Genomic DNA, 26794 nt, shown 5'->3' on the forward strand with positions numbered 1-26794 from the left:
CGGCCGGGCGCGCGCGCTCCGCTTCCCGGCTCCGCGTTCCTCCTCCCCCGCCCGGCCCCGCGCGCCTGCGCGCCGCGGCTGGGAGGAACTCGGCGTCCGGGCCGCGAAGGGCGGTCGGACGCGCGCGCGCTCGCGAAGAGGGGGCGGCGGCCAGGCGGCGAGAGGCGGGCCGCGCGCGCCGGTGGGAAGCGTCCGGCCGCCACAGCGCCAGCTCCGTCGTAGTCGCGGCCGCCCGGGTCCCGCTCGCCCCTCCTCCCGCTCCCCCCGCCCGCCGCCGCCCGCGCGCATGCGCCGCCGGAGCGCGAGGGTCGGCTTCGGGTGTGTGGTGGCGGCAGAGCGGAGCTGCGAGGCCCGAGAGTCAGAACCTGGGGGAGAGGGATGGTCTCTGCACGGGGGGGAGCCGGAGGAGCCGCCGCCGCTGCCGACGCCACCGCCGCAGCCGCCGCCGCCGCCGCCCCGGCGCCCGCCTCCCGGCGCTGACGGCCGAGTACGAAGCCGGCGAGGGGGAGTCAGCCACCGCGGCCGCCGGCGCGCCGCCCAGCATGGTGCGGGAAACCAGGCACCTCTGGGTGGGCAACTTACCGGAGAACGTGCGGGAGGAGAAGATCATCGAACATTTCAAACGGTGAGTGACACGCGGCCCGGGGCCGCGCTCGCTCCGCGGGCGCCGCTGCCGCTCCGGCCCGTTGCCGGCCCCTCCCCGTGCGCGGAACTGGCGCGGCGATCCCGGCCGCCGACACCCTCGGGCGGTGCGGCCCCGCCAGGCTGTCCGGTCCGTCGTCCCCTTGGCCCGCGTCGCGGCGTCGGGCCTCGGCGGAACCGGCCACCGACCGCCGCCTCCCAGCCTCGGAGGGAGGAGGCCGGCGCCAGCGTCCGCGGAGGAGCGGTGGGCGCCGCGCTCTCGCCGAGCTCGCCCGCGGGGTCGCGTCCTTGTTGTCCGCCGCTCCTTGGTCCGGAGCGGCCGGGCGGGGACCCGAGCACGCCGGACAGCCCGGCTCGACGCCGGGAGCCCCGATCCGCACCACTCCCGCGCCGGAGATGTCAGCCCTGGAGAGCGAGAGTCGTGCGGACGCCGAGGTCCCGGTGGGTAACACAGGGCAGGCGGTCCGGCCGCTGGCTCTGAGCCCGCTCACGGGGCACCCGAGGCAGGAGGCCCCGACCGAGTGGCGGACGCTCCGTCGGGTTTGGGGGTGGGGGCCTCGTAGGGACGCACCGGGCCGGGAGTGGGGAGCTCTCGCCCTGCGTCCTCCCCGCACCCCACCCGGGAGCCTGGCGAGGCGGGGGCTAGCGGAGCGCGGGACCGGTGGACACGGTGGCCTTTGGGGACTGTGGGCTCCTGGAACACTGGAAAGTGCAAACCTTCCCGGGCGGCCGCTGGCGCCCGCCCCGGGTCCTGGGGCGAGCGGAACGGGCGCAAACGTCGCCCTGGCCACAGGTTACTTTTTTGGTCGTGGCTCGCGCTCGCCGAGCGAGCGGAGGAGGCCTCTGCGCGCAGCCCCGCTCCCGGGGCCGGTGTGTCCACACGGGCACGCCAAGAAGGAACGCAGCCGTGCGCTTCTGCCGAGGCTCAAGAAAGATTCCACGTCGGGCTCGCTCTTCAGTTCCCCTCTCTGTCCCGAGAGCGGAGGAAATGATGGAACGTGCTTATTAGTGAGTCAGCCAGGGAGGAAAACAGAGCCGCCTGGCTGAGGACGTGGAGCGCGGAGGCCGCCGGGCGCCTCCGTCCCCCGGGTGGAGAACCATTGCTTCTGTTGGCCGTCGCAGTTACCGAGACCCGGTCTTCGCCACGGAGCGCTCGTGTGCGCGTGCCCGCCCGCGTGTGAACAGGAGCCCGCACCGTGAGGCCATGCCTGACCGGCAGGCTGTCCGCAGGCCCGGGGGAGGGTGGGAGGTCCGCTGCTCCGGGCTCGCCTCGGAGCCGAAGGGGCACCGGGGGACGCCGGGGAGACCGCGGCGAGCCGATGGGAACTTTCCGTCTCGGTGGTGCTCCACCCCTTCCTCCTCCTCCCCTTCCTCCTCCCCCTTCCACCTCGTCAGTGTCTCGGTGGAAAAAAAACAACAAAAAACCCTGGGCTGCGGACGGTGGGAGCGGGAAGCCGCGGGGCTGTGCTCGCATTCTTCTGCTCGGGGGTGGGCCCGGCCGTCGGTCCGCGCCGACGTGCTCGCACGTGCACTGCCGCAACGGGGTTAGGTGGCCGGACGTGTCACTTCGCAGTACGCAGGTTCGCGGGGCTCGGCCTGCCTCTGGCGGCAGCCTGACCCCCTGGCGCGACCAGGGCAGGGCTGAGGACACCGAGCCAGCCCGTTCCGAGCGGAGGGTTGCTGCGGTCCGGCTCGTGTGAATGACTCTAAAATGGCGGCCGGGACCCACTTTATGTGGGAATCGGCGGGGCGGCGCTCGGAATGCGCGGAGGGCGGCCGACCGGCCGGCGAGCCGCAGCCCGCGGGGAGCCCGAGGATCGCGGGGGGCCTAGCTGGCACCTTGCTCTCCACTGCATTTCGAGGCAGACCTTACGTATCGCAGAACAAAAGCTACTCATAAAAGCTACTCATAAAAACAGGTTATTTTAAAACTCAGCAGACGTGTGTGTCCCTGCAACTCCTTTATCTTAAGGGCGATTTTTTTCTCTTTTAAACGAATATACTTTTATTTGAGTAGGTAGTGCATTTTTAATGGGTTCAAAGAGCATAGAAAGGTTTACAACTAATAATCTCCCCATCACCCCTAATTCTGTTATCTCTCCCTTTCCCCACAAATAAGCTACTGTAGGTTTCCGCTTTCCTGCCTGTCTTCCCCTGTAATAGAAATGTTGTTGCTGGTCCAAATTGGCGCTAAATGGACCAGCCTTTTATCCCCATTGTGGAATTTGCTTTACCAAAAAAAGTTGAGTCTGGAAGGAAAATCGAATTGAGTAATTTAAATGAAAGGGATGAGAGGTAGTTGTATCAGAATGATGGCTCTGCAAAGAAAAATTAATGGTATTCACCTCTGGTGTCTTGTAGAAATCACAATGAGAAAAATCATGCAATACTTACGGTAAAACTGAAGCTTAAGTGCCTCCTTCTGCCCTTTTCCCTAGCTAATTACAACATTAACTAATAACTGTTTTACAGGATTAAGAGGTGTACACTGGGAATACATTATATAAAACGTTTTCAAGATGAATGTTCTCTTAACAATGATTAGGCTTTTGCAGTATTTGGATTAAAAAGAAGGGGGGGCATACTAGACAGCTGACATTTTAAAGGGGGGGGGAAGGTCAGAGTCAATTTTTTGTCCAGTTTATATTTTGATTCAGTGTCTTTGTTTGACAATACATTGAGAAGGATGCTGATTTGGCTTTTTCCCCTCAGTGCCAAAGGAAGACCAAAGCCTTAGAATATAATCAGAGTATTAAAAAAATTGGCTATGCCTTTTTACATAATAAAAAAAACTATTGTTTTCATTCTCTCCACAGCTTTCTAAATGCTGAAATAAAAAAAATTAAAGGAAGACTTTCTGAATCGATTTTTAGTTAACAAAGATTCATTACGGGAGCACAATAAAGAAAGTCCTTTCCTTTGTATGTTAGCTGGATTGAAGGGGGAAGGGAGTTACACAATTGGTTGTTGTCTTTCAGTTGTAAAAGAGAGGTGTGTGCAAAGGCGACACTTTGAATTAGAATGAGCAAATGAATGGAACCCTTTAAAGATTCAAAAATTCTTTTTATGTCTGAATTTCAGATTTTTCTCCCCACCCTCTTTTATGGACCAAACCAATAATATTCGGAGGATGATAGATTGTCCCTCATCAAAATTATTTTCAAAGAATAAAACCCACTTAAAAATGTATTTTGTTCATTTTAGTTGTTTTATCATAATGATTCTCTTGAGTTTAAAGAGCTGGAATATACATTAGCATATATTCCAGAATCTTGGTCACATAATACAAAGAAGTTTCCTTGTCCTTACAGTCAGTAGGTATTTATACCCATCATTAGAATATCATTAGAGACCAGACAGTTTCTATGAAACTGTTTTTAGTTTTGAATGTGATTTTGAATATCTGTTCTCAGGCAGGATAGGCTTTTGAATATTTTAAAAAGTTGCAAAAATTACACAAAAATTCATTTATCTTGAGCTATATTAACATTAATACAGAATGCTTGAAATGTATTTTTGTCTTCTGAGTGGAATTCCTGTGGCAGACTGAGGGAAAATATACCAGTCATTGCAAAGAATGGTGATGGTGGCATTTGACATGTAGAAGGTGCTTTTTCCCATTTACCTTTGTTGTAGGTTCTTGGTTGGTTGGGATTGTTTGGAATGCTTATAAGGAGAAGAGACTTGATCTATTGGATGTGTGCGTGCATGCGTGCCTGCGCTGGTCACTATGGCTTTTCTGGCTAATTGTCTCAGACTTTTCTGCCCAGGCTGGGTTTGAACTGTGATCCTCAGATCTCAGCTTCCTAAGTAGCTACGTGTGAGCTACCAGCATCCATCCATCCATCCATCCATCCATCCATCCATCCATCCATCCATCCATCCATCCATGCATTTTATTCATTCATTCATTCATTCATTCATTCATTCATTCCTTTTGGGTCCGGTCGTGGGGCCTGAACTCTAGGCCTGAGCGCTGTTCAGCTCAAGGCTAGCACTCTACCACTTGAGCCACAGCGACACTTCTGGCTTTTTTCTTTTTGCTTATGTGGTGCTGAGGAATCAAACCCAGGGCCTCCTCATGCATGCAAGGCAAGCGCTTTACCACTGAGCCAACTTCCCAGCCCCCATCCATCCATCCATTTTAAATCTACCTAGATGATGGTAATGTGAGTGAAAGTTATTCTGTATGGGCTTCCAAGTCTCTCGTTCCCCTTAGTTTGAAATCTGTAAACTAAAGAGAGTATTTAATTTGGACACAAATGTCTTTTGCTATTATTTCTCTCTCCTTATCTCTTTCCTTCTCCTATATCCATCTTTTCCTCGTTCTCTTCCTTTCTCCCTTCTCCCTTGAAAAAAAAAAAACAAAGAAAAAAAAACTGAAACCTTGGCTTGTAATTTCCAATCTTTTAAAAAAAATCTTCCTTACCTTTAAAAAGCTAATTTATTATTCACTTAGTAGCTATTTATGTTTTGAATGAAATTAGCATACTCTTACTATAGAAGCCAAATGTAAATGATTAAAAACCGTGCAATTTTGGAGTGCTGTATAGCTGGTGACTAGTGTGGGAGTGTAGTGAAAAGATACCCAGATCCATAAAGTACCCTACTTCGGGGTGTTCATACTACAGTGTCCTTGTCTCGGTCAAGTTGGAACGTGCCAGTGTCTAAAATCACAGTGGAATGATTATAATATCCTAACTTAAATGTAGCGATTTTTGTTTCACATTTAATTACTTGTGATTTTATGTCCAATATAGAGATGAATTTTATGTTTTACATTTTTTTGAGACAAAATCTTAACTGAAGCCTAGGCTGGCTTCAAACTTGCCATCCTGCTACCTCAGTCTCCATAGTGATAGGATTACAGGTGTGCATTGCCATATCTGGTTCATAGATTTTCACATTTCTATATTGTATAGTGAGCTAAGTGCTGGCTTATTTTGTAATCTGATTTACTCAGAAGGCTGAGATCTGAAGATTGATATTTGAAGCCAGCCTAGGTGATAGCTCCAAATAACCAAAAAGCTAGATTGGAGTCATGACTCAAGTGTAAAGCACCAATTACGAGAGGAAAAAGCTAAGTTAAAGTATGAGGTACCAATACAAACACAAAGATAAATAAAAGTGAATTTCATAGACGCTTGATGCTTTTATTTAATGCATTTAAAAAAAAGGCATGCTGAGCAACTGTGGCTCATGACAATAATCCTAACTACTCAGGAGGCTAAGATCGGTGGGTTGTGGTTCAAAGCCAGTCCTAGCTGGAAAGTTTATGAGACTTTTATCTCCAATTAACCACAAAAAAGAAAGCTGGAAGTGGAGATGTGGTTCAAGTGGTAGAGGACTAGCTTCTAGCAAAATAACTCAGCACCCAGGCCCAGAGTTTAAGCCCCATTACCTGCACAACAGGCATATAACTCTACTAATTTGTATGTAATTTTTTTCCTTTTTTTTTTTTTTTGGGTTCGGTCATGGGGCCTGAACTCTGGGCTTGGGCGCTGTCCCTCAGCTCTTCAGCTCAAGGCTAGCGCTCTACTACTTGAGCCACAGTGCCACTTCCGGCTTTTTTTTTTTTTTTTTTTTTGGGTCCGGTAGTGGGGCCTGAACTCTGGGCCTGGGCAGCCATCCTGAGTAGTTAGGATTACAGATGTGAGCCATTGGCATTTAGCTCATTAAGTTTTCTGTTACCAGTCCTGGGGCTTGAACTCTGGGCCTGGGCACTGTCCCTGAGCTCCTTTTGCTCAAGGCTAGCACTCTACACCTTGAGCCCACAATGCTACTTCTAGCCTTTTCTGTTTATGTGGTACTGAGGAATTGAACCCAGGACTTCATGCATACTAGGCAAGCACTCTACCACTAAGCCACAATCCCAGCTCCACCTCTGGCTTTTTCTGCGATTAATTAGAGATCAGAGTCTCATGGACTTTCCTGCCCGAGAGAGCTGGCTTCAAACTGTGATCCTCAGATCTCATCTTCCTGAGTAGCTAGGATTGCAGGTATGAGCCACTAGTGCCCAGCTTCATCACTAAGTTTTTATTTTAGGCATTACAAAGGTTATTTTGTATTTTTGTCCTTTGAGATACCCTGCTTCTTCTAGTGTAGTTATTTAGAAAAAAAATTTCTAGGTACTCAGTTTGGCTGTTTTTGCAGAGTTGAGTTCTAATCTTCCCGTTTCCATGTTTGTAAATATCTTCTCAGTGAAATCCTGACTCCCATTATTCATGATACATTTACTTCATTGCTCAGTCAATTGTGTGCCCCTTGGAACTAGTATCCCAACTGCTTTGCCTCCCACTCCTCTGCTACCTCTGGGGACATTGTCTCTATAGCCTCTGCATGGCTTCCCCTTCCTCTGTCCTTCCATGGAAACTAATGTGGGGAGGGGACCAACAAGGAAAGTAAAGGGAGGTGGGAGTGAGACTGTGTGTGTGTGTGTGTGTCTGTGTGTGTGTGTGTATGTATGTATGTATATATATGTATGTGTGGTGCTAGGGATCAAACACAACATGTTGTGCATGTCCCCAACCTATCAGATGTGGGAGTTAACTGGCTATGAGGGATTAGTTGCAAAACTTGAATGTGCTATTTTCATTAGTGAGGTGTAGTTCTGTTGTTTTGTTTCTAGAATGACTCAGGGAGGATTGTTGTCTTTAGTAGGAGAACTTCTGTGCAAATGAAGTATGTGGCAATTCACACTATTGCTTATTAGTAGGTCAGTTGCAAAAGCTGGATTAAAATTGCCATTGCATTCCTATTGATAACCCAGACAATGAAGGTTGCTTGCAGGCTTTTCTGAAAAGGCACACTGAGGAATTCACTGGGGTTTTAACATACTAATGGTTCCTGCTGAGTCCCCTTCCCCCTTTCTGGGGCAAACCAGTGATTTTCAGGTTTGTTTGGCAGTTTTCTCCTGCCAGTACTGGGCTTGAACTCAGGGCCAGACTATCATTTGAGCCACCTCCACTTCTGGCTTTTTGGTGGTTAATTGGAGTTGAGTCTCATAAACTTTATTGCCCCAGCTCCTCTTCAGATCTCAGTCTACTGAGTAGTGTACATTGGTAATTCTTAAATAAGTTTCTTATGGGGGGGGGCGGTTAATGAAACAGTATTAGAGTCTGGGTGAGATGGAGAACCTTTTCATCTATCGGGTAATTGAAAATTGTAAATAAATTTCATGAGGCTTCTGTTTTGTTCCCAGTATATATCAAGAGCTTAGAACGTCATCTTTTAAAGCCATGTAATTAATAACTGTTAAAATCACAACTGTAGTCTTTTCTCATAGCCTCATTTCCCACTTCCCACTTTGCTCTCAAATGTAAAATCTGAAGTCACATTCTTCAGGGAACTATTTTTCTTTTTTTCCCCCAGCCCTGGGGCTTGAACTCAGGGCCTGGGCACTGTCCCTGAGCTGCTTTCACCCAAGGCTAGCACTCTACACTTTGAGCCACAATGCCACTTCCAGCCTTTTTTGTTCATATGGTACTGAGGAATTGAACCCAGGACTTCATGCATGTTAGGCAAGCAGGCTACCACTAAGCCACAATCCCAGCCCTCTTCAGGGAACTTCTAAGGACTTTAATACTTACTTTAAATATTGTCAAATGTTGTAAGGAGAGCAAACATTTTAGGCAGATTTTTATTGTAAATTTAGGAGATATAGTCACTTTTTTGTCGATTGTGGGGCTTGAACTCTGGGTTTGGGTGCTGTCTCTGTGCTCTTCCGTTCAAGGTGAGTGGTCTACCACTTGAGCCATAGTGCCATTTCCAGTGTTCTAGTGGTTTATTGGAGATAAGAGTCTTATGGACTTTTCTTCCCCGGGCTGGCTTTGAACCATGATCCTCAGATTTTAGCCTCCTGAGTAGCTAGGATTACATGCTTGAGCCACCAGTGCCCGGCTAGTCATCCTTCTTTATCCAGCCAACTATGGATAGAAAGTATTTGGGAAAAATTCCATCTGCAGTGAACATATACAAATATTTTTCTTTAAAAAAAAATTTTTTTTTTTGGTTCTTGGAATCCAGGTCTGCTTGGATTCTGCTAAGCCTGTGTTTCAGTAAGCTGTAACCCCAGGCTCTGACCCCAGTGCAACAGCTATATGCATTATAATAGATATTCTAAGTATTTAGAGATAGTTTAAGGTACTTGAAAAAGCTACACAGGAAGCTGAGGCAGGAAGTTTGATAGGAGGGTAGGCTAGTCTGGGAAATAGAATGAGACAGCTTTATAAAAAGGGAAGAGGGGGCTGGGAAGGTGGCTCAGTAGTAGAGTGCTTGCCTCCTCCCATGCATGAGGCCCTCGATTTGATTCCTCAGCACCACATAAGCAGAAAAAGCAGGAAGTGGTGCTGTGGCTCAAGTGGTAGGGCGCTAGCCTTGAGCTGAAGAGCTGAGGGACCCTGAGTTCAGCCCCCACGACCGACCAAAAAAAAAAAAAGGGAAGAGGCTGGAAATACAGTTTAGTGGAACAACACTTTTCTAGCACGTCCAAGCTCCTGGGTTTCTTGACTAGTACCACCATAAAGAAAAAGTATATGGGAAGATGTTCATGTAGTATATATAAATACTTTGCCTGTCTATCTATAAACTTACCTACCTGTTGGTGTTTGAACAGGACCTTACACTTTCTTAGCTTGCTGCTTGGCTGGCACTCTATGTTCTGAACCATACCTTTAGTCTTACTTTTCTATTTTATATGAAAAACTTGAATATCTGCCTTTTTTTTTTTTTTTTTTCTTTTTCATTTGTGCGTGTCAGTCCTGGGGCTTGAACTCTGGGCCTGGGCGCTGTCCCTGAGCTCTTCAGCTCAAGGCCAGTGCTCTAGCACTTGAGCCACAGTGCCACTTCCGGTTTCTTTTCTCTTTTCTTTCTTTTTTTTTGTCAGCCGTGGGGCTTGACCTCAGAGCTTTTGGGCACTATCCCTCAGCTCTTCAGCTCAAGGCGAGAGCTCTACCGCTTGAGCCACAGCGCCACTTGCGGTTTTCTAGTGCTTTAACGGAGATTATGTCTCATGGACTTTCCTGCCCACGCTGGCTTTGAGTCGTGATCCTCGAATCTCAGCCTCCTGAGTAGCTAGGATTACAGGTGTGAGCCACTGGCAGCCGGCTCCACTTGGCTCCACCCACTTCAGGTTTTCTGAGTGGTTTATTGTAGATAAGAGTTTCCCAGATTTTTCTACCTGGGCTAGCTTTGAACCATGATCCTCAGATCTCAGCCTCCTGAGTAGCTGGGATTATAAATGTGAGCCACTGGGCCTGGCCAGCTTTATATTCTTATTTAAGAAAAACTTGCATTTTATTCTTAAAAATTACAAATGGGGTGGCTGGAAAAGTGGCTCAGGGTAGAGTGCTTGCCTTGCATGCATGAGGCGCTGGGTTTGATTCCTTAGCACCACATAGTGAGCAGAAAAGCTGGAAGTGGTGCTGTGGCTCAAGTGGTATGATCCTCAGATTCAGCTTCCTGAGTAGGATAACAGGTGTTAACCACTGCTACTTGGCTCCAGCCCAAGATTTTAAAATTATTTCTATTCCATTTTAGGTTTAATAACCTATTTTTAGAGTTAAAAATTGCTTAACAATTGCTTAAAAAATAGTCATGCTTGAGTTATCCTCCCAGTCTTCCTAAAACTTGGAGATAAAGAGTCTCTAGCTTTGGGCTGGGAAGGTGGCTCAGAGGTAGAGTATTTGCCTTACAAGAATGAGGCCCTGGGTTTGATTCCTCAACACCACATAAACAGAAAAAGCCGGAAGTGGCGCTGTGTCTCAATTGGTAGAGCAGTAGCCTTGAACTGAAGAGCTTAGGGACAGTACCTAGGCCCAGAGTTCAGACCCATTGACCGACAAAAAAAAAAAGTCTCTAGCTTTGTCTGTGTGGGCTGCTTTGAACTATAATCCTCTGATTTCAGCCTTCCCTATAGCTAAGTACTTGGCCCTCAGCCTTTTTGAGATTCATTTCAGATAAGTGTTACAGAAAGGTTAAGGAGGGGCTGGCAAGGTGGCTCAGTGGTAGAGTGCTTTCCTTGAATGCATGAGGTCCTAGGTTTGATTCCTCAGCACCACATAAGCAGAAAAAGCCGGAAGTGGGGCTGAGGCTCAAGTGGTAGAGCGCTAGTCTACAGTTGAAGAGCTGAGGGCCAGCGCCCAGGCCTGGAGTTCAGGCCCCACAACTGACAAAAAAAAAAAAAAGGTTAAGGATAGTTTAGTAAATATTATGTTTAGGAAGTTAATGGGGCGCCAGTGGCTCATGCCTATAATCCTATGTATAATTCTAGTGATCTCAGGATCGCAGTTTGAAGCCAGCCTGGCCAGGAAAGTCCTTTTTTTTTTGTCATTAGGGGCTTGAACTCTGGGCCTGAACACTGTCTATCAGTTCTTCAACTCAAGCCTAGCCACCTACCACTTGAGCCACCACACCACTTCTGGTTTTCTGAGTGGTTTATTGGAGCTAAGAGTCTCATGGAGTTTCCTGCCTGGGCTGGCTTTGAACTGTGATCCTTAGATCTCAGTCTCCTGAGCAGCTAGGATTACAGGCGGGAACCAAGGATGCCCAGTCCCCCCCCCCCCCCCCCCAGGCTCTCTACCACTGAGCCACCTTTCCAGCCCCCCGAGAGTCTCTTATCTCCAACTAACCACCAAAAAGTTAGAAGTGGAGCTGTGAGTCAAATGGTAAAGAACTAGCCTTGAAGCCTGGTGCTGGTGGCTCATGCCTGTAATCCTAACTACTTAGGAGGCTGAGAGATCTGAGGATAAAAAAGTCCGAAAGACTCTACCAATTAGACTCTACCAATTAACCACCAGACAAACTGGAAGTGATTTTGTGACTCAAAGTGCTAAAGTACTAGCCGTGAAGGAACAGCTTCCAGACACTGAGTTCAAGCCCCACAGCCACCAAAAACAAAAACAAAAATGCAAAAAAAACCCCAGAACTAGCTTTGAGCAAAGAGCCCAAGGAGAGTGCCCAGGCCCTGAATTTAAGCCTTTGGAGAATAATACTGGGGTGCAAATATTTCTTCCAAAGGAAAATGGAAAACATACTTGTTAATAAGAAAGAACTATTTAAAAAGTCATGTGTAACCTTTTTCCCATAATTATATTATATATAATATAAATTTTCTAAGAAGTATTTTAAAAACATTTTGGAAAATAATTGATATGCAATAATAATATGTAGTAATAATGTTGACTTTATTTTTTTCCAGCTATGGCCGTGTGGAAAGTGTCAAAATTCTCCCCAAGAGGGGCTCTGAAGGAGGAGTGGCCGCCTTTGTGGATTTTGTGGACATTAAAAGTGCACAGAAAGCTCACAACTCAGTCAACAAAATGGGAGATAGAGACCTCCGCACGGATTACAATGAACCAGGCACTATTCCAAGTGCTGCTCGGGGATTGGATGATACAGTTTCCATAGCATCTCGTAGTAGAGAGGTTTCTGGGTTCAGAGGAGGTGGTGGAGGGCCTGCTTATGGCCCCCCACCATCACTTCATGCACGAGAAGGACGTTATGAGCGGAGACTTGATGGGTAAGTTCCAAGGTTTCTGTAGGCAGGTGTCTTGTATTTGATGTGGTGAGAACCAGAAACTCATATCTAGGGGCCCCAGATGGATTTAAAGTTTTGGGCATTCTCAATGTTTCCTATTTTGGGTTGGAAACAGAAGTGCTTTCTGTCCCAGTGGCTGGTGTCTTACGGAATCCTAGAGGATTATTTTCTTCAGTGGATTGGATTATCTACTCCTGAACTATAACATGATGGAAGATTTCCTGTGGCAGTATCATTTTTGGAGTTATTTGTCTTCTAGAATTAATTACTCCTTTGGGATATCAAGGCCTTCTGTGGATATATATATATACCTTCTACCTGATGGAGCTATTTGGCTACAGGTTTCCTGGTCCTGCTATTTGGAATATTTCTGGAATATTAGAGCTGACAGATCCTTTTAGAAGTCAATACCTGCTTCTTGGTTTTCACTACACGAAGTCTACAAATTGGATTGTTGCGAAATAATCTAGCAGACCATAATGATTCAGCATTTGGATTCTACAAACAATACTTTAACATGGAAATATGTACTTGGATGAGGAAGAGCAAAGGCAGTGTTTGAGTTTTCCATTTTGGATCTACCCGAGTTCTGTGTTGGAATTATACTTCTTGGCTGAATGGGGGAAAGTTGAGACGATGGACATTCATTAATGCTGGAATATAGCTACTTTTTCCTACATGCTGGAATGTATGGGATGTCATGCTCTCAAGATTCCAATTAGCCCAGGGGAAGAGGATTACTATGTCATTCTTAAGCAAGTTGGGTCCAGAAAACTTTAGTTTTGAACGCATGGTGATTATCAGTTGTGGATACAGCTGTTAAAACTGACTGGGTTGGATGGCTACAAAGGCAAACAATTGGCGAGCACTCATACTTTCTTCATCTGTTGGAATTTTAAAGGATATTTCCTTTTCTTGCCAGCTGCCTGATCAATACTTAGGGCTGGATATTTATGAATGTGGATCAATTTATAATGTCTACTATCTCAAGAAAGAAGTCTGGGGGTTTGAGAGTTACAGTTTGTTTGGGACTACTTGCTTCCAGTGGAATTATTTTGTCTGGTCACTAAGATTTTTTTTTTCTTGTGGTTCATCTAAATATCATTTTGACACCCTTGCCCATTAAGAAGGTGGATTACCCCTGTAAGAGGGGCCAAAATTGGGGAAGTTATGTTCACAATTCTCTCCCTAGATTTAATTGGGATTATAGGTCGTGTTTCCACAGTTGGAAAAGGTTGGTATGTCCTGACCTGTGTATTTAGTCCCTCTCCTAACCTAAGTCGAACTCTCTTTCCCCACTAACTCTAGAAATGTTTAGTACTAATAGATGAGTCAAAGAATAGCCATTAGATTCAGCTATACTAGCTCTTGTGCCTGCCTTCTGTACCTTCCTAATGGATAAGAATGTTGCATATTTACAGAATATTAGTAGTAGCAGTAATTCTAGAGCTTTTGCCTTTTTTTTTGCTTTTGTTATACCATTAATAATGGCTTTCACTGATTAAACATTTCATAGGGTACTAAATGAATTATTTATGAAGTTTTCTCCTAAGTTTCAAAGGAAACCTTGTTAGACATTGAAGTATCCAAATTTCAGAATTATAGCAAAGAGTGAAGGAGAAAATCATTTGGGTATGATTTTTTTTTTAGGGGGCAGAGGGTTAGGTCAGTTTGTTACAATAGCAGTAGAAAAAAAGAAAAATAGCCTAGTGAAGTGGGATTGTGGTGTAGTAAAGTGATGGGTAAAAAGAAATGTTAGAGATTTCCCATTCCTGGAGAAGACTGGGAAAATAGTATTGCATTTTACAGAATTTTTCCATATACCTTTTGTTGGAGAGATTTAAATTCTTTATCCCAATTTCTTTTTAAAAGTGTTTTTCTTTTTAGGGGTGGTATTGAGATTTGAACCCCAGGCTTCATGCTTGCTAGACTCGTGCTCTCCTGTCTTGAGCCGCAGCTCCAGATCGTTTTGCTCTGGTTATTTTTGAGATAGAGTCTTGCCCAAACCTGTAACCTGGAACATGAGCCTACTATTTATGCTTCCTTTCATAGCAGAGATTACAGATTTGTACCACCATGGCCTACCTTTTCTGTTGAGGTGGGATCTTACAAACTCTTTTTGCTAGGGCTGACCTGGAGCCTTTCTTCATGCATCTGGGATGACAGGTGTGAGCCACTGGCTTGATTCCCTTAATTCTTTTCTATAGAAGATTTATATAAGATGAAGTTGAATAAAAAAATCCAAGTGATTTGTCTTTTAAGAAATCAACTGGGTGCTGTTATCTTACTCCTGTAATCCTAGCTACTCAGAAGACTGAGATCTGAGGATTGCGGTTCAAAGCCAGCCTGGGCAGGAATCTCCATGAGACTCTTATCTCCAATTAAACACCAGAAAACTGGAAGTGGCGGTGTGACTCAAGTTATAGAGTATGTGCCTTGAGCTGAACAGCTACAGTGCCCAGGCCCAGAGTTCAAGCCCCATGACTGACCAAAAAAAAAAAAAATGCATGAACTGAATTCCAGTTCTGTGTAAAAATGGAGAACTTACAGTTTCTTATATAAATAGAATTAGTTTTTAACATTAGCACATAATTGCAAATGTTATTATAATGGAATAGTTTTTATTCTCCAAGATTGGTGGCCATTGATATCCTAGTGAAAAAATTCTGAAGGATTGGGCATATGGCTCAGCAGTGGAGCGCTTGCCTAGCATGTGCGAGAGGGCCTGGGTTGGATCCCCAGCACTGGGAAGGTAGGATGTTGAGGGGTACTAGTAAGTTAAATCATTGCTAAAAACTGTAGAGTTAATTTTTATCATATTAAGTATCTATATTAACATGTTGAATCATGACATCATAGATGGCTTAAAAATTACAAGGATAGCACAAGAAGATAACTTTTACTCTTAGGTCAATTTGCATAGAATAACACATAATAGCCAGTATTTTTTTATCTCATGTGTTCTTAAGATTTTGTTTTTATTATTAAACATTATTTAGGCAATTTAAGCAGTCCAGTAATTAAGAAAAAATTAATCAAAGCAGTCTCAGCTGGGGATGCTGCGGCAGAAGTGCAAATTCAAGGCAGCTTAGGTTACAGAGCACAGCCCTGTCTCAAAACAAAACAAAGCCAGGTATTGGTGGCTCACATCTGTAATCCTAGCTGCTCAGGAGGCTGAGATCTGAGGATCAGTGTTCAAAGCCAGCCCAGCCAGGAAACTCCGTGAAACTCTTATCTCCAGTTAATCACCAGAAAACTGGAAGTGATTCTGTGGCTCAAGTGGTAGAGCGTTCACCTTGAGCTGAAGAGCACCCAGGCCCAGAGTTCAAGCCCCATGACCACAAGATAAAACAAAAGTTATTGAAAGCTGGGCGCCCTTGGCTCACACTTTGTAACCCTAGCTTCTCAAGAGGTGGAGATCTGAGAATTGTAGTTCAAAGCCAGCCCAGCTAGGAAAGCCCATTTGAGACTGTTCTCTACAATTAACCACCAAAAGCTGGAAGTGAAGCTGTGGTTTAACTGGTAGAGGCTAGTTTTGAGCTTAAAAGGTCATGAACAGTAGATGCTCCTTGAGTTAAAGCCCCAGGAGTAGTGTGTGTGTGTGTGTGTGTGTGTGTGTGTGTGTGTGTGTGTGTGTGTGTGTGTGTGTGTGTGTGTGTGTGTGTGTGTGTGTGTGTGTGTGTGTGCGCGCGCGCGCGTGCGCGCGCACGTGCGCGTGCGTGTGTGTGCCTGCGTGTGCGTGTGTGTGCTTGTACGTGTTTGCACACAGAAATGACTGAGGAAAAAGGAAAAAGTTGAACTTAAATTTTTTATGGCTTTCTTTTGACATTTCTTTTATCTGTAGAATGTGCATTGCATCCAGCTTTCATGTCTTTTGTCTAAATGTAGTGTGCAAATATGGCTGAAAATATTTGCAAGTAAATACAGGTTCTATTTAGATGAAAGTATAAAAAACTTCCATTTTAAAAAAGATGGTATAGCTGGATATGGTTGTGCATGTCAGTATTTATAGTACTTTGGAGGCTGAGGAAGTAGGATCATGAGTTTATGGCCAGCCTGGACTACATAGCAAGAATCTGATATGAGAGAGAGAAAGAGAGAGATTTTGTTGTGTGCATGTGTGTGTTTGTGTGTACAAGCCAGAAAATCTGTAATAAACATCTGAGCTGCAGAACATCACTCATGAAAGCCTGATATACAAGTAAAATAATGATCACTCAGCTATGAAAATAACTTTGGGGGTGAAGTATAAAATGTTAAGCTTGTTAGTATTTGCTTACTAAGGTTAATGCTGTTTAGAAAATAACTAGGTGCAAAGACAATTCTGAAGTGAATGTTTGCATGACTTGCTTTTAGTTTTACTTGCTCTATTCTGATTAAATATTTTTTCCCCCTCCTAAATGCAGGGCTTCAGATAACAGGGAGCGTGCTTATGAACATAGTGCCTATGGACACCATGAACGGGGGACGGGAGCATTTGATCGGACAAGACATTACGATCAGGATTACTATAGAGATCCTCGAGAGCGGACTTTACAACATGGGCTCTATTATACATCTCGGAGTCGAAGTCCAAACCGTTTTGATGCTCATGACCCCCGATATGAACCTAGGGCTCGGGAGCAGTTTACACTGCCCAGTGTGGTACACAGGGATATCTACAGGGATGATTTGACCCGGGAGGTACGAGGCAGAAGGCCAGAGCGGAATTACCAGCACAGCAGGAGTCGCTCACCACATTCATCCCAGTCTAGAAATCAGTCTCCTCAGAGACTGGCTAGCCAAGCGTCTAGACCCACCAGGTCCCCTAGCGGCAGCGGCTCTAGGAGTAGATCGTCTAGTAGTGACTCAATCAGCAGCAGCAGTAGTACCAGCAGTGACAGGTAGGTTTTTTTTCCTTATGTTATAACAGATATACATTCTCAAATTCTCAGTGATCTGTGGTAATGGTTTTTAACATAGTTATTATTTTTTTAAAAGTTGTTTTTAAAAAAGTAATCTTGGGATATATATATGTATATTGGATAAAAAAAAAACCTGAATAGCACTCAGCCAAGTAATTTGCAAATGCTGTTTCATCTTCTGTCGGGCAGGGAACCCTTTTTTTTTTTTTGAAAAGGGCCACTGGGATATTTATTTATGATACCATTGGATATTTATGACATCATTTTGGACCATTCAAAATTGTCAATCCTGGCATACAGGCTCTGGGCAGCTGTGGAGAAACATATATGTCTAACACATCATATACTAAGTGATTTCACAGGCCTTAATACAACCTTTGGGCCAGACATTCCTTATCCTTAAGATGATCAACATTAAAATTGCCAAAAAGAAGAAAATGGTGACTTCAGCTGTGTGAGACAGATCTTTTTTGTTTTGGTTGATCGTGGGGCTTGAACTCCGGGCCTGGGTGCTGTCTCTGAGCTCTTCAGCTCAAGGCCAGCGCTCTACTACTTGAGCCACAGCACCACTTTCTGGTGGTGATAAGAGTCTCATGGAATTTCCTGCTCGGGCTGGCTTTAAACCATGGTCCTCAGCCTCCTAAGTAGCTAGGATTAGGATTATAAGCAGGAGCCACTGGTGCCTGGCTATGAGACACACTGAAACTGTTGAAGTTGTTAATTTTTTCTTTTAGGTGTGTACTACCAATTTACTGTTTTGGTTGAACATTGTAAAAGCTGTTTGGTTAAGTGTGTGTTGGTGAAATGTATTGTGGACACATTATCAGTGACTAAATCAATTTAGGTCATGTTTTAACAGGTATAGCAGCCAAATTTATAAATGCAAATGGAAGATTTTCTTTAATTGCAAGTTGTGATGGCTGAGTCAACTTTTACTAGCTGGGAATTTTTTTTTTTTTTTTAAACAGGATTCTTCAGTTTATTAGGATTCTTTTTTTTTAATTTTTTATTATGAAAATACTGTACAGAGGGGTTACAATTACATGGGCAAGGTAGTGAGTACATTTCTTATCAAGCATTGTAGCCTCCTCCTTTGTTTACCCTTCCCATCCCTTCCCAGCCTCACCACCCCCAACCCCCCCCCCCCCCCACCAAAGTTGTAAAGTTCTGGGAATTGTTTTTTTAAACTCAGGAGTGTTCTATAGATAAAAAATGAGAGAGTAATCATAAGAAAGAGATTAGTACAGACTACTTTTACTAACCTTGGGACAGTTTACTTATGTTCTTTTTTTTTTTTTTTTTTTTTTTGCCGGTTGTGGGGTCTGAACTCTGGGCCTGGGTGCTGTCCCTCAGCTCTTCAGCTCAAGGCTAGTGCTCTACCACTTGAGCCACAGTGCCACTTGCGGCTTTTTCTGCATATGTGGTTCTGAGGAATTGAACCCAGGGCAAGCACTCTACTACTGAGCCACCTTCCCAGCCCTACTTATGTTCTTTGTGGCTTCATTTTCCCATCTTTTTTTTTGGATCAATTGTGGGGCTTGAACTCAGGGACTGGGTGCTGTTCCTGAGCTTTTTTTTTTTTTTTTGCTTAAGGCCAACACTCTACCACTTTGAGGCACAGGGCCACTGCCAGCCTTTTCTGCGTAGTTTATTGGAGATAAGAGGCTCATGGAGCCTGTAATCCTAGCTACTCAAGAGGCTGAGATCTGAGGATTGCTGTTCAAAGCCAGCCCGGGCAGGAACATCCATTAGACTCTTATTTCCAATAAACCACTAGAAAACTGGAAGTGATGCTGTGGCTCAAGTGGTAGAGCACTCACCTTGAACTGAAGAGCACAGGGACAGTGCCCAGGCCCAGAGTTCAAGCCCCATGACTGACAAAAAAAAAAAAGAAGCTCATGGATTTTCCTGCCCAAGCTGGCTTTGAACCACAATCCTCAGATCTTGGCCTATTGAGTAGCTAGGATATAGGTGTGAGCTGCTGATGCCCTGGGAAAAGATCAGGTCTTTTTTTTTTTTCTTTTTTCTCCTGTCAGTCCTGGGGTTTGAACTCAGGGCTTGGGCACTGTCCCTGAGCTCTTTTTGCTAAAGGTTAGTGCTCTACCACTTTGAGCCATAGCTCTGCTACTGGTTTGGGAGTAGTTAATTTAATTGGAGGTAAGAGTCTCATGGGCACTTTTCTGCCCAGGCTGGCTTTGAACCTTGATCTTTGGATCTCAGCCTCCTGAGTAGCTAGGATTACAGGTGTGAGCCACCAGTACCTAGCTGACCAGCCTTATTTTATAAAATTGTTGTGAAGATTAAAATGAATTCTGAAAGTAAAGGGTGCTTGTATTGATATCCAGTACATATTAAATATTGCCCCTAATAATAAGTAACTATTATTCCTTACATGTTGCTTACACTCAGATGCTTATAATCTTTGGGTATATCTATTTTCCTTTACTGTTGATACTCAGTAGTCTTCAAATCCCAGATGCCCTAGTTTTAAATTTAGGTGATGGTGTTTTAAGTTAACATGGTACACCTGCTTTGACCTGATTAAAAAGAACTAGATTATTTTCCTTTAAGTATTGCCTTCCTACTTTTTTTTTTTTTTTTTTGTCGGTTGTAGGGCTTGAACTCTGGGCCTGGGCACTGTCCCTCAGCTCTTCAGCTCAAGGCGAACGCTCTACCACTTGAGCTACAGTGCCACTTCCGGTTTTCTGGTGGTTTATTGGAGATAGGAGTCTCACGGTCTCTCCTGCCCGGGCTGGCTTTGAACCGTGATCCTCAGATCTCAGCCTCCTGAGTAGCTAGGATTACAGGCGTGAGCCACCAGCGCCCGGCTTGCCTTCCTACTTTTAAGAAAATCAAATAATTATGTACTTCAGTGGTTTTTTTTTTTTCTTTCTAAATTTTATAATTTAAAAGGAAACTTTTTTTTTTTTTCTCTCCACTCTTCCCTTGCTGGAAACATTTTTTTTTTTTTTTTTTTTTTTGAGCTCTTCTTGCTTAGATATAATTCAAACATTTGGGATTTTTTTTTTTCCCTCCCTGTCAATCCTGGCCTTGAACTCTCTGGGCCTGGGTGCTTGCTGTCCTTAAGCTCCTTTTGCTTAAGGATAGTACTCTGCCACTTGAGCTACAGCAATCCTCACATCTCAGCCTTCTGAGTAGCTCCGATTATAGGTGTGAGCCATCAGCTCCTGGCTAGGAATTTTTGAATACTAAAATGAGACAACTGACTGGGAATGTGGCTTAGTGGTACAGTGCTTGCCTAGCATGCATGAATCCCTGGGATCAATTGTTTAGTACCACACAAACAGAAAAAGCCAGAAATGGTGTGGTAGAGTGCTAGTCTTGAGCCAAAGAAGCTCAGGGACAGTGCAGAGGCCCTGAGTACAAGCCCCAGGACTGGCAAAAAAATAAAATGAGACAAGTACTTAGGCTCTGGCACCAGTTTTGCTGCTCTGTAACATGAAGACCCTTAATTTCTTGGTTTCATCTGCTATACTGTCTGGTTAAATGATTGAACTTCATTTAAATTTTATAAACTATTATAAAATGCTGTGTGTTTCACTTTTTCCTGCATAGAACTGTCTAAAATACTCAGATTTTAGTCATTTTACTGAAACTTTACTCATGAAGGGACTGCTACTGCATTCTATTGGATTAAAACTTATTGAAAACAATAGCTTATAATAGAGTTGAAACCAGAGAAGAATTAATGATACTAAGCCTCGAAGATTTTGTACTTTGGAGGAGTTATGAATTATAGACTCAGAAATTTAAACCCAGAGATGAACTGATGCATTTGATGGTGCTAATCCATGTTTATATAAATAAAAGCAAGTCTATGCTTCTGAACATTTTCACTTTTTGCAGTTAACTGCTAGAAAGGCAGGATATATCAAGAAAATGTAACAGAGGACTAAATCATAATAAAAAAGTTGATGACTGCAAAGGCTTGATTTACTTTAAGTTATGGTATGGTAGCTTGGTTTATTTATACAATGAATAGGTAACCTTGACATTTAGACGGCCTCTGACCAGCTGACAAGTTTAATTTGCCTGTACAGTGTTTCATATTTAAGTTATCATCAATACTTAAAACTTGTAGTTGCCTGAGCCAGTGGCTCTCTCTCTCCTTTAATCCTAGTTACTCAAGAGGCTTGGATCTGAGGATCATTGTTCAAAGCCAGCCCAGGCAGCAAAGTCCATGAAACTTTTTTGTTGTTGTTGGTCATGGGGCTTGAACTCAACCTGGGCCCTGTACCTGAGCTCTTTTGCTCAAGAGTAACACACTTTGAGCGATAGCTCCACTTCCAGTTTTTGAGTGTTTAATTGGAGATTAGAATCGCAAGGGGACTTTTCTGCCGGAGCTGGCTCTGAACGGTGATCCTCATATCTCAGCCTCTTAAGTGGTAGGATTATTGATAAGAGCACCTGTGCCCGCCACAAAACTCTTTTATCTTCAGTTAACTACAAAAGGTGAAAGTGGAGCTGTGTGGCTCAAGTGGTAGAGTGTTAGCCTTGGACAAAAAAAAAGGCTCAGGAACAGTGCCTAGACCCTGAGTTTAAGTCCTAGGATTGGCACAACAAAACAAAATGAAAACAAACAAAAAACAAAACAAAACCCTGAAGTTTTATTTAAAAGGCCAAATTTGGGATCCTTGTGTGTTTCTTCTCTTTGTTTGCATTGTTTTACTGTAACTGGCAAGAAGGTAAGTGTTCTAAAATATACTGACTTGGGCTTAAAGGAAGAACTATCATTCCTTTTCTTTCTCCTGAGTCTGCAGAGATTATTCTTTCTGTTTGTGTTCAGTCTCTTTTCACAAGTTAGAGTTCACTAGATTATTGGAATTTTTTTTTTGGGTCAACTGGGGGGCTTGAATGCGGGGTGTGGGTGCTGTCCCTGAGATTTTTCCACTGTAGGCTAGTGTTCTACCACTTTGAGCCACAGTGCCACTTGTGGTTTTCTGGTAGTTAATTGGAGATAAGAGTCTCACAGACTTTCCTGCCAGGGCTGGCTATGAACTGAAGTTTGCTTTTTATTTTATTTTTTTCTTTTTTCATTACCTGAACCTTTTTCATTAGCTCATTGATTTCCGTCTAGTTTTACTTGTGACAAGGGTTACACAATGGCCCTTTTGTATCTATATGTAGAATGGTGGGAGAGCAGAAAGAGAATTATTTAGACTCCTGGGGGAGATCTGAGACTCTGAGGATGTATAGGACTTGAGAAGGTTTTTATTTCAGAGGGGTAATATTGTGGGCAAAAGCAACAACACAGAAGTAGGTAGAAGAATGTTTTGAGACCAGCAGGTAATTTAAAGTAGTTTATGCTAATGATTTAGGATTTTATTCTTTACACAGAGATTTAGAATGGTCATAGCTGTTGAAGTCTGTCCTTCAGAAAGGCAACTTGTAGAGTTGGTGTTCAATGATAGAATACTTTGTCAAACCTGTGAGACCCTGGGTTTGATCCAGCAAACTCTGGAGGACAACTTGGATTGCCAAGAGTGCCTCTTTGAGGTGGGTGGGACACATTGTGTTGGGTCAGTTTATGCTGGCTTTTTGGCTTTTAGCACTGTCCTGAATTTGACAGACTAGTAGTATAGTTCCTTTCTCGGAGTACTTGCCCAGAATCTACTGAAAGACTTAGATAATACTTAATAAACTGAAGGATAAAGCTGAATTGGTACACATTTGGCCATTAAATAGAGATAGAAGCAAGGGTGCCTAAGTACCCTGGTTTTTAGAGCCTATTTCGTGTCCCTGGTTTCATTCTTTTCTTTTTTTTTGTCGGTAGTGGGACTTGAACTCTGGGCCTGGGCGCTGTCCCTCAGCTCTTCAGCTCAAGGTGAGCGCTCTACCACTTGAGCTACAGCGCCACTTCCGGTTTTCTGGTGGTTTTATTGGAGATAGGAGTCTCATGATCTCTCCTGCCTGGGCTGGCTTTGCACCGTGATCCTCAGATCTCAGCCTCCTGAGTAGCTAGGATTACAGGCGTGAGCCACCAGCGCCCGGCTTCATTCTTTTCATCTGATACCTCTTTTCCTCTACAGTTATATTGAATGCAGAGTGCAATACATTGAAATGTTACATAAACTCATAATGTTCAATTTCCTTTTGGAAGAAATAAGCTCTTTTTTGTAATTTTCAAACTTTTACCATAGCAGAATTGTAACAGTTCTAAAATCTCATTAAAGTTGCTTAAAATTAATACTAGTCTGATGGACAAAATATATCTAGGTTTCTTTTCTGTATCCATGACTGAAGAATTAACAGCCCTCCATCCTCTTAATTGTTGCGGCTTTGATGCAGTGCGTATCAAATGAATAAACATGGATTAATGGTAGTCTAGTTGTGAAGTCCTTATAAATGACACACCTCCCATGTCTGCACAAGTATTCACAGAATTTAAGTGGTGAGAGAGAACTGGGGCTTCATGATAAACTTTTCTATGCACTGCTTTTGTGTTGCTGTAGGTCTCTCAATTAGTCAATTTTCCTTTCAAAAGTATACTGTAGGCTGGGTGCTGGTGGCTCATGTCTGTAATCCTTACTACTCAAGAGGCTGTGATCTGAGGAGTGCTGTTCGAAGCCAGACTGGAAAGTCTGTGAGACTCTCATCTTTAATTAACCACAGAAAAAGCCAGGAGTGGTACTGTGGCTCAAGTAGTAGAGTAGCCTTGAGCAAAAGGAGCTCAGGAACGGCACCTAGGCCCCCCCGAGTTCAAGCCCAGGACCGGTCAAAAAAAGAAAAGAAAAGAAAAGAAAAAAGGTAATTTGGCAGGTTGGGGAATCCCTGAATTTGGAATTGTAAAACACTATGTATCTTTTCTCTAACCTGTAACTAATTATGAAATTAGGAAACAAACAGTATGTGGCCATGGCTATCTATTCAGGATGCTGAGTTTTTTTTGGGGGGGGAGGGGGTCTGTTGTAGGGCTTGATCTCTGGGCCTGGGTGATGTCCCTCAGCTCTTCAGCTAAAGGCTAGTGCTCTACCACTTGAGCCATAGTGCCACTTCCAGTTTTCTGATGGTTTATTGGAGATAAGTGTTTCATGGTCATTCCTGCTCTGGCTGACTCTGAACTGTGATCCTCAGATCTCAGCCTCCTGAGTAGCTAGGATTACAGGTGTGAGCCACCAGTGCCCAGCCCTGAACTCTTTATAGCTCAAGGCTAGTGCCCTCACACTTTGAGCCAGAGTGCCACTTCTGGTTTTCTAATGGTTGGTTGGTGATAAGAATCTTATGGACTTTCCTGCCCTGGCTGGCTTTGAACTGTGATTCTCAGGTCTGTGCCTCCTGAGTAGCTAGGATTACATGTGTGAGCCACTAGCGTGCAGCTAATTTCCTTATTCTTATTTTACTTTATGTATTAGAAACATTATTCTCAAGACTGTTGCCACATCTTCACCAGATTGCTAGAAAAGGTTCCTGTCAGATTCTGTAGCCTAAAGTTTATTGAATGAGTGCTGGAAAATGATGGAAGAGTGATAGGTAGCCAAGATCATCTTGGTCTCACTCCTTTCCTCTAGCAGTTTACTTCTCTAAATCTCCTTGTAAGCTAAAATTTACTTGAGTTTACATTTGACCATCCATTTAATAAATCTCTCCCCCCCCCCCCTCCTCCTTGTCCTGTTTTTTGCTGGTCCTCCCGAGGTTTGAGCTCAGGGCCTGGTGCTGTCCTTGAGCCCCTAGCTCTCTACCACTTGAGCCACAATGCCACTTCCTACTTTTTCTGAGTAGTTTATTGGAGGTAAGAGTCTCATGACTTTCCTATCTGGGCTGGCTTTGAACCACAATTCTCAGATCTCAGCTTCCTGAATAGCTAAGATTACAGGTGTGAGCCACCAATGCATGGCTTAAATGCCCTTTTTGTATACCAGACTTATGAAATAAGATTGATCAGTACAGGTTGGAGGGAGCTCCCTAAGTAGAGCCAGTTTTTTTTGTTGTTGTTGTTTAAAATTTTTTTGACATTACTATTATTTTTTGGCCAGTCCTGGGGCTTGAACTCAGGGCCCGGGCACTGTCCCTGAGCTTCTTTTGCTCAAGGCTAGCACTCTACCACTTGAGCCACAGCACCATTTCTGTCTTTTTCTGTTTATATGGCACTGAGGAATTGAACCCAGGGCTTCATTCATGCTAGGCCAGCACTCTACTACCACTAAGCCACATTCCCAGTCCAGACATTAACATGTTTTTTTTGGTCGGTCATGAGGCTTGAACTCAGCCTGGGCGCTGTCCCTCAGCTCTTCAGCTCAAGGCGAGCGCTCTACCACTTGAGCTACAGTGCCACTTCCAGTTTTCTGGTAGTTTATTGGAGATAGGAGTCTCATGGTCTTTCCTGCCCGGGCTGGCTTTGAACCTCGATCCTCAGATCTCAGCCTCCTAAGTAGCTAGGATTACAGGTGTGAGCCACCGGCGCCTGGCTCCTCTTCGTCTGTCTTTCTTCTTCCTCCTCCTCCTCCTTATTCTTCCTCTTCTTCTTTTATTTAGTTTTTGGAAGAAGAAAGTAGTCCAGGCTGGCCTTGAACTCTCAATCTTCCTGCCTCAATCTCAGCAGGCTGAGTTTACAGGCATGTGCTTCTATATCTAGCCAGATGCTTTGCTATGTTAAGATGGAATTCATTATTGACGTATTACCATTCCATTAGAACAATCTAATTTTTGAAGCTTAGGTGGTAGCACCTGCCTATCAAGTGCAAGGCTCTGAATTCAAACTGCAGAACCACTCACCCTTGCCAAAAATAAAGGAATATTCCTTTTATTGAAACAAGTTAAAATATTTTTACTTCTGATGGTATTATTTGCAGTGTATATACTTTAAAACTTATATCAACCAATTTAAAAATCTTTTAGCTGAATATGGCTAAACTGTATACTTACTTATAGTAATTAGAATATTGACCAAGTTCTAGGATTTTTTGTTAGCTTGTTTTTTCTTCTTTCTCTCTTCTCCCTCTCTCTCTCCCCCATTCCCCTTTCTCCCCCCTTCTCTCCCCCATTCCCCTTTCTCCCCCTCCCCCTTTCTTCCCTTTTCTCCCCCTTTCTCCCCCTTTCTCCTTTTCTCCCTTTCTTTCCCTGCACTCCCTGCACTCCTCAGCTCAAGGTGAGTGCTCTACCACTTGAGCTACAGCACTACTTCTGGTTTTCTAGTGGTTTATTGGAAATAAGAGTCTCATCAGACTTTCCTGCCCGGGCTGGCTTTGAACCATGATCCTCAGATCTCAGCCTCTTGAGTAGCTAGGATTATAGGCTTGAGCCTCCAGCGCCTGGCTCCCTTACTCTCTCCCTTTCTTTCTCTCTTTCTTTTCCCACCCCCTTTTTTTTTGATTGGTCATGGGGCCTGAACTCTGGACCTAGGCGCTTTCCTCAGCTCTTCAGCTCAAGGCTAGTACTCTACCACTTGAGCCACAGCGCCACTTCTGGCTTTTTCTGCTTATGTGGTGCTGAGGAATCAAACCCAGGTCCTCATGCATGCAAGGCAAGCACTCTACCACTGAGCCAACTTCCAGCCCTCCCTGAGCTCTTTTGCTCGAGGCTAGTGCCCTACCACTTTGAGCCACAGCACCACTTCCGGTTTTCTGGTGGTTAATTGGAGATAATAGTCTCATGAACTTTCCTGCCTAGGCTGACTTTGATCCTCAGATCCTCAGATCTCAGCCTCCTGGGTAGCTAGGGTTACATGTATGAGCCACCAGTGCTTAGCCAATTA

At 44.5% G+C, this 26794-nt stretch overlaps 1 protein-coding gene across 1 annotated transcript in view; it reads left to right on the top strand.

The window, feature by feature from the left end:
- Positions 1–462: 462 nt before the first annotated feature.
- Positions 463–26794, top strand: part of Spen (spen family transcriptional repressor) — a 69112-nt gene continuing 42780 nt past the window's right edge. The window contains exons 1-3 of the mRNA XM_042669772.1: positions 463–625; positions 11840–12160; positions 16585–17061. Coding sequence (XP_042525706.1) covers positions 543–625; positions 11840–12160; positions 16585–17061 — 881 coding nt within the window. The 5' untranslated portion in view covers positions 463–542. The remainder of the gene's footprint in view (positions 626–11839; positions 12161–16584; positions 17062–26794) is intronic.

Source organism: Dipodomys spectabilis, unplaced genomic scaffold, assembly GCF_019054845.1.
Source record: "Dipodomys spectabilis isolate Male_0828 unplaced genomic scaffold, ASM1905484v1 ptg000504l, whole genome shotgun sequence".
NCBI lineage: Eukaryota > Metazoa > Chordata > Mammalia > Rodentia > Heteromyidae > Dipodomys > Dipodomys spectabilis.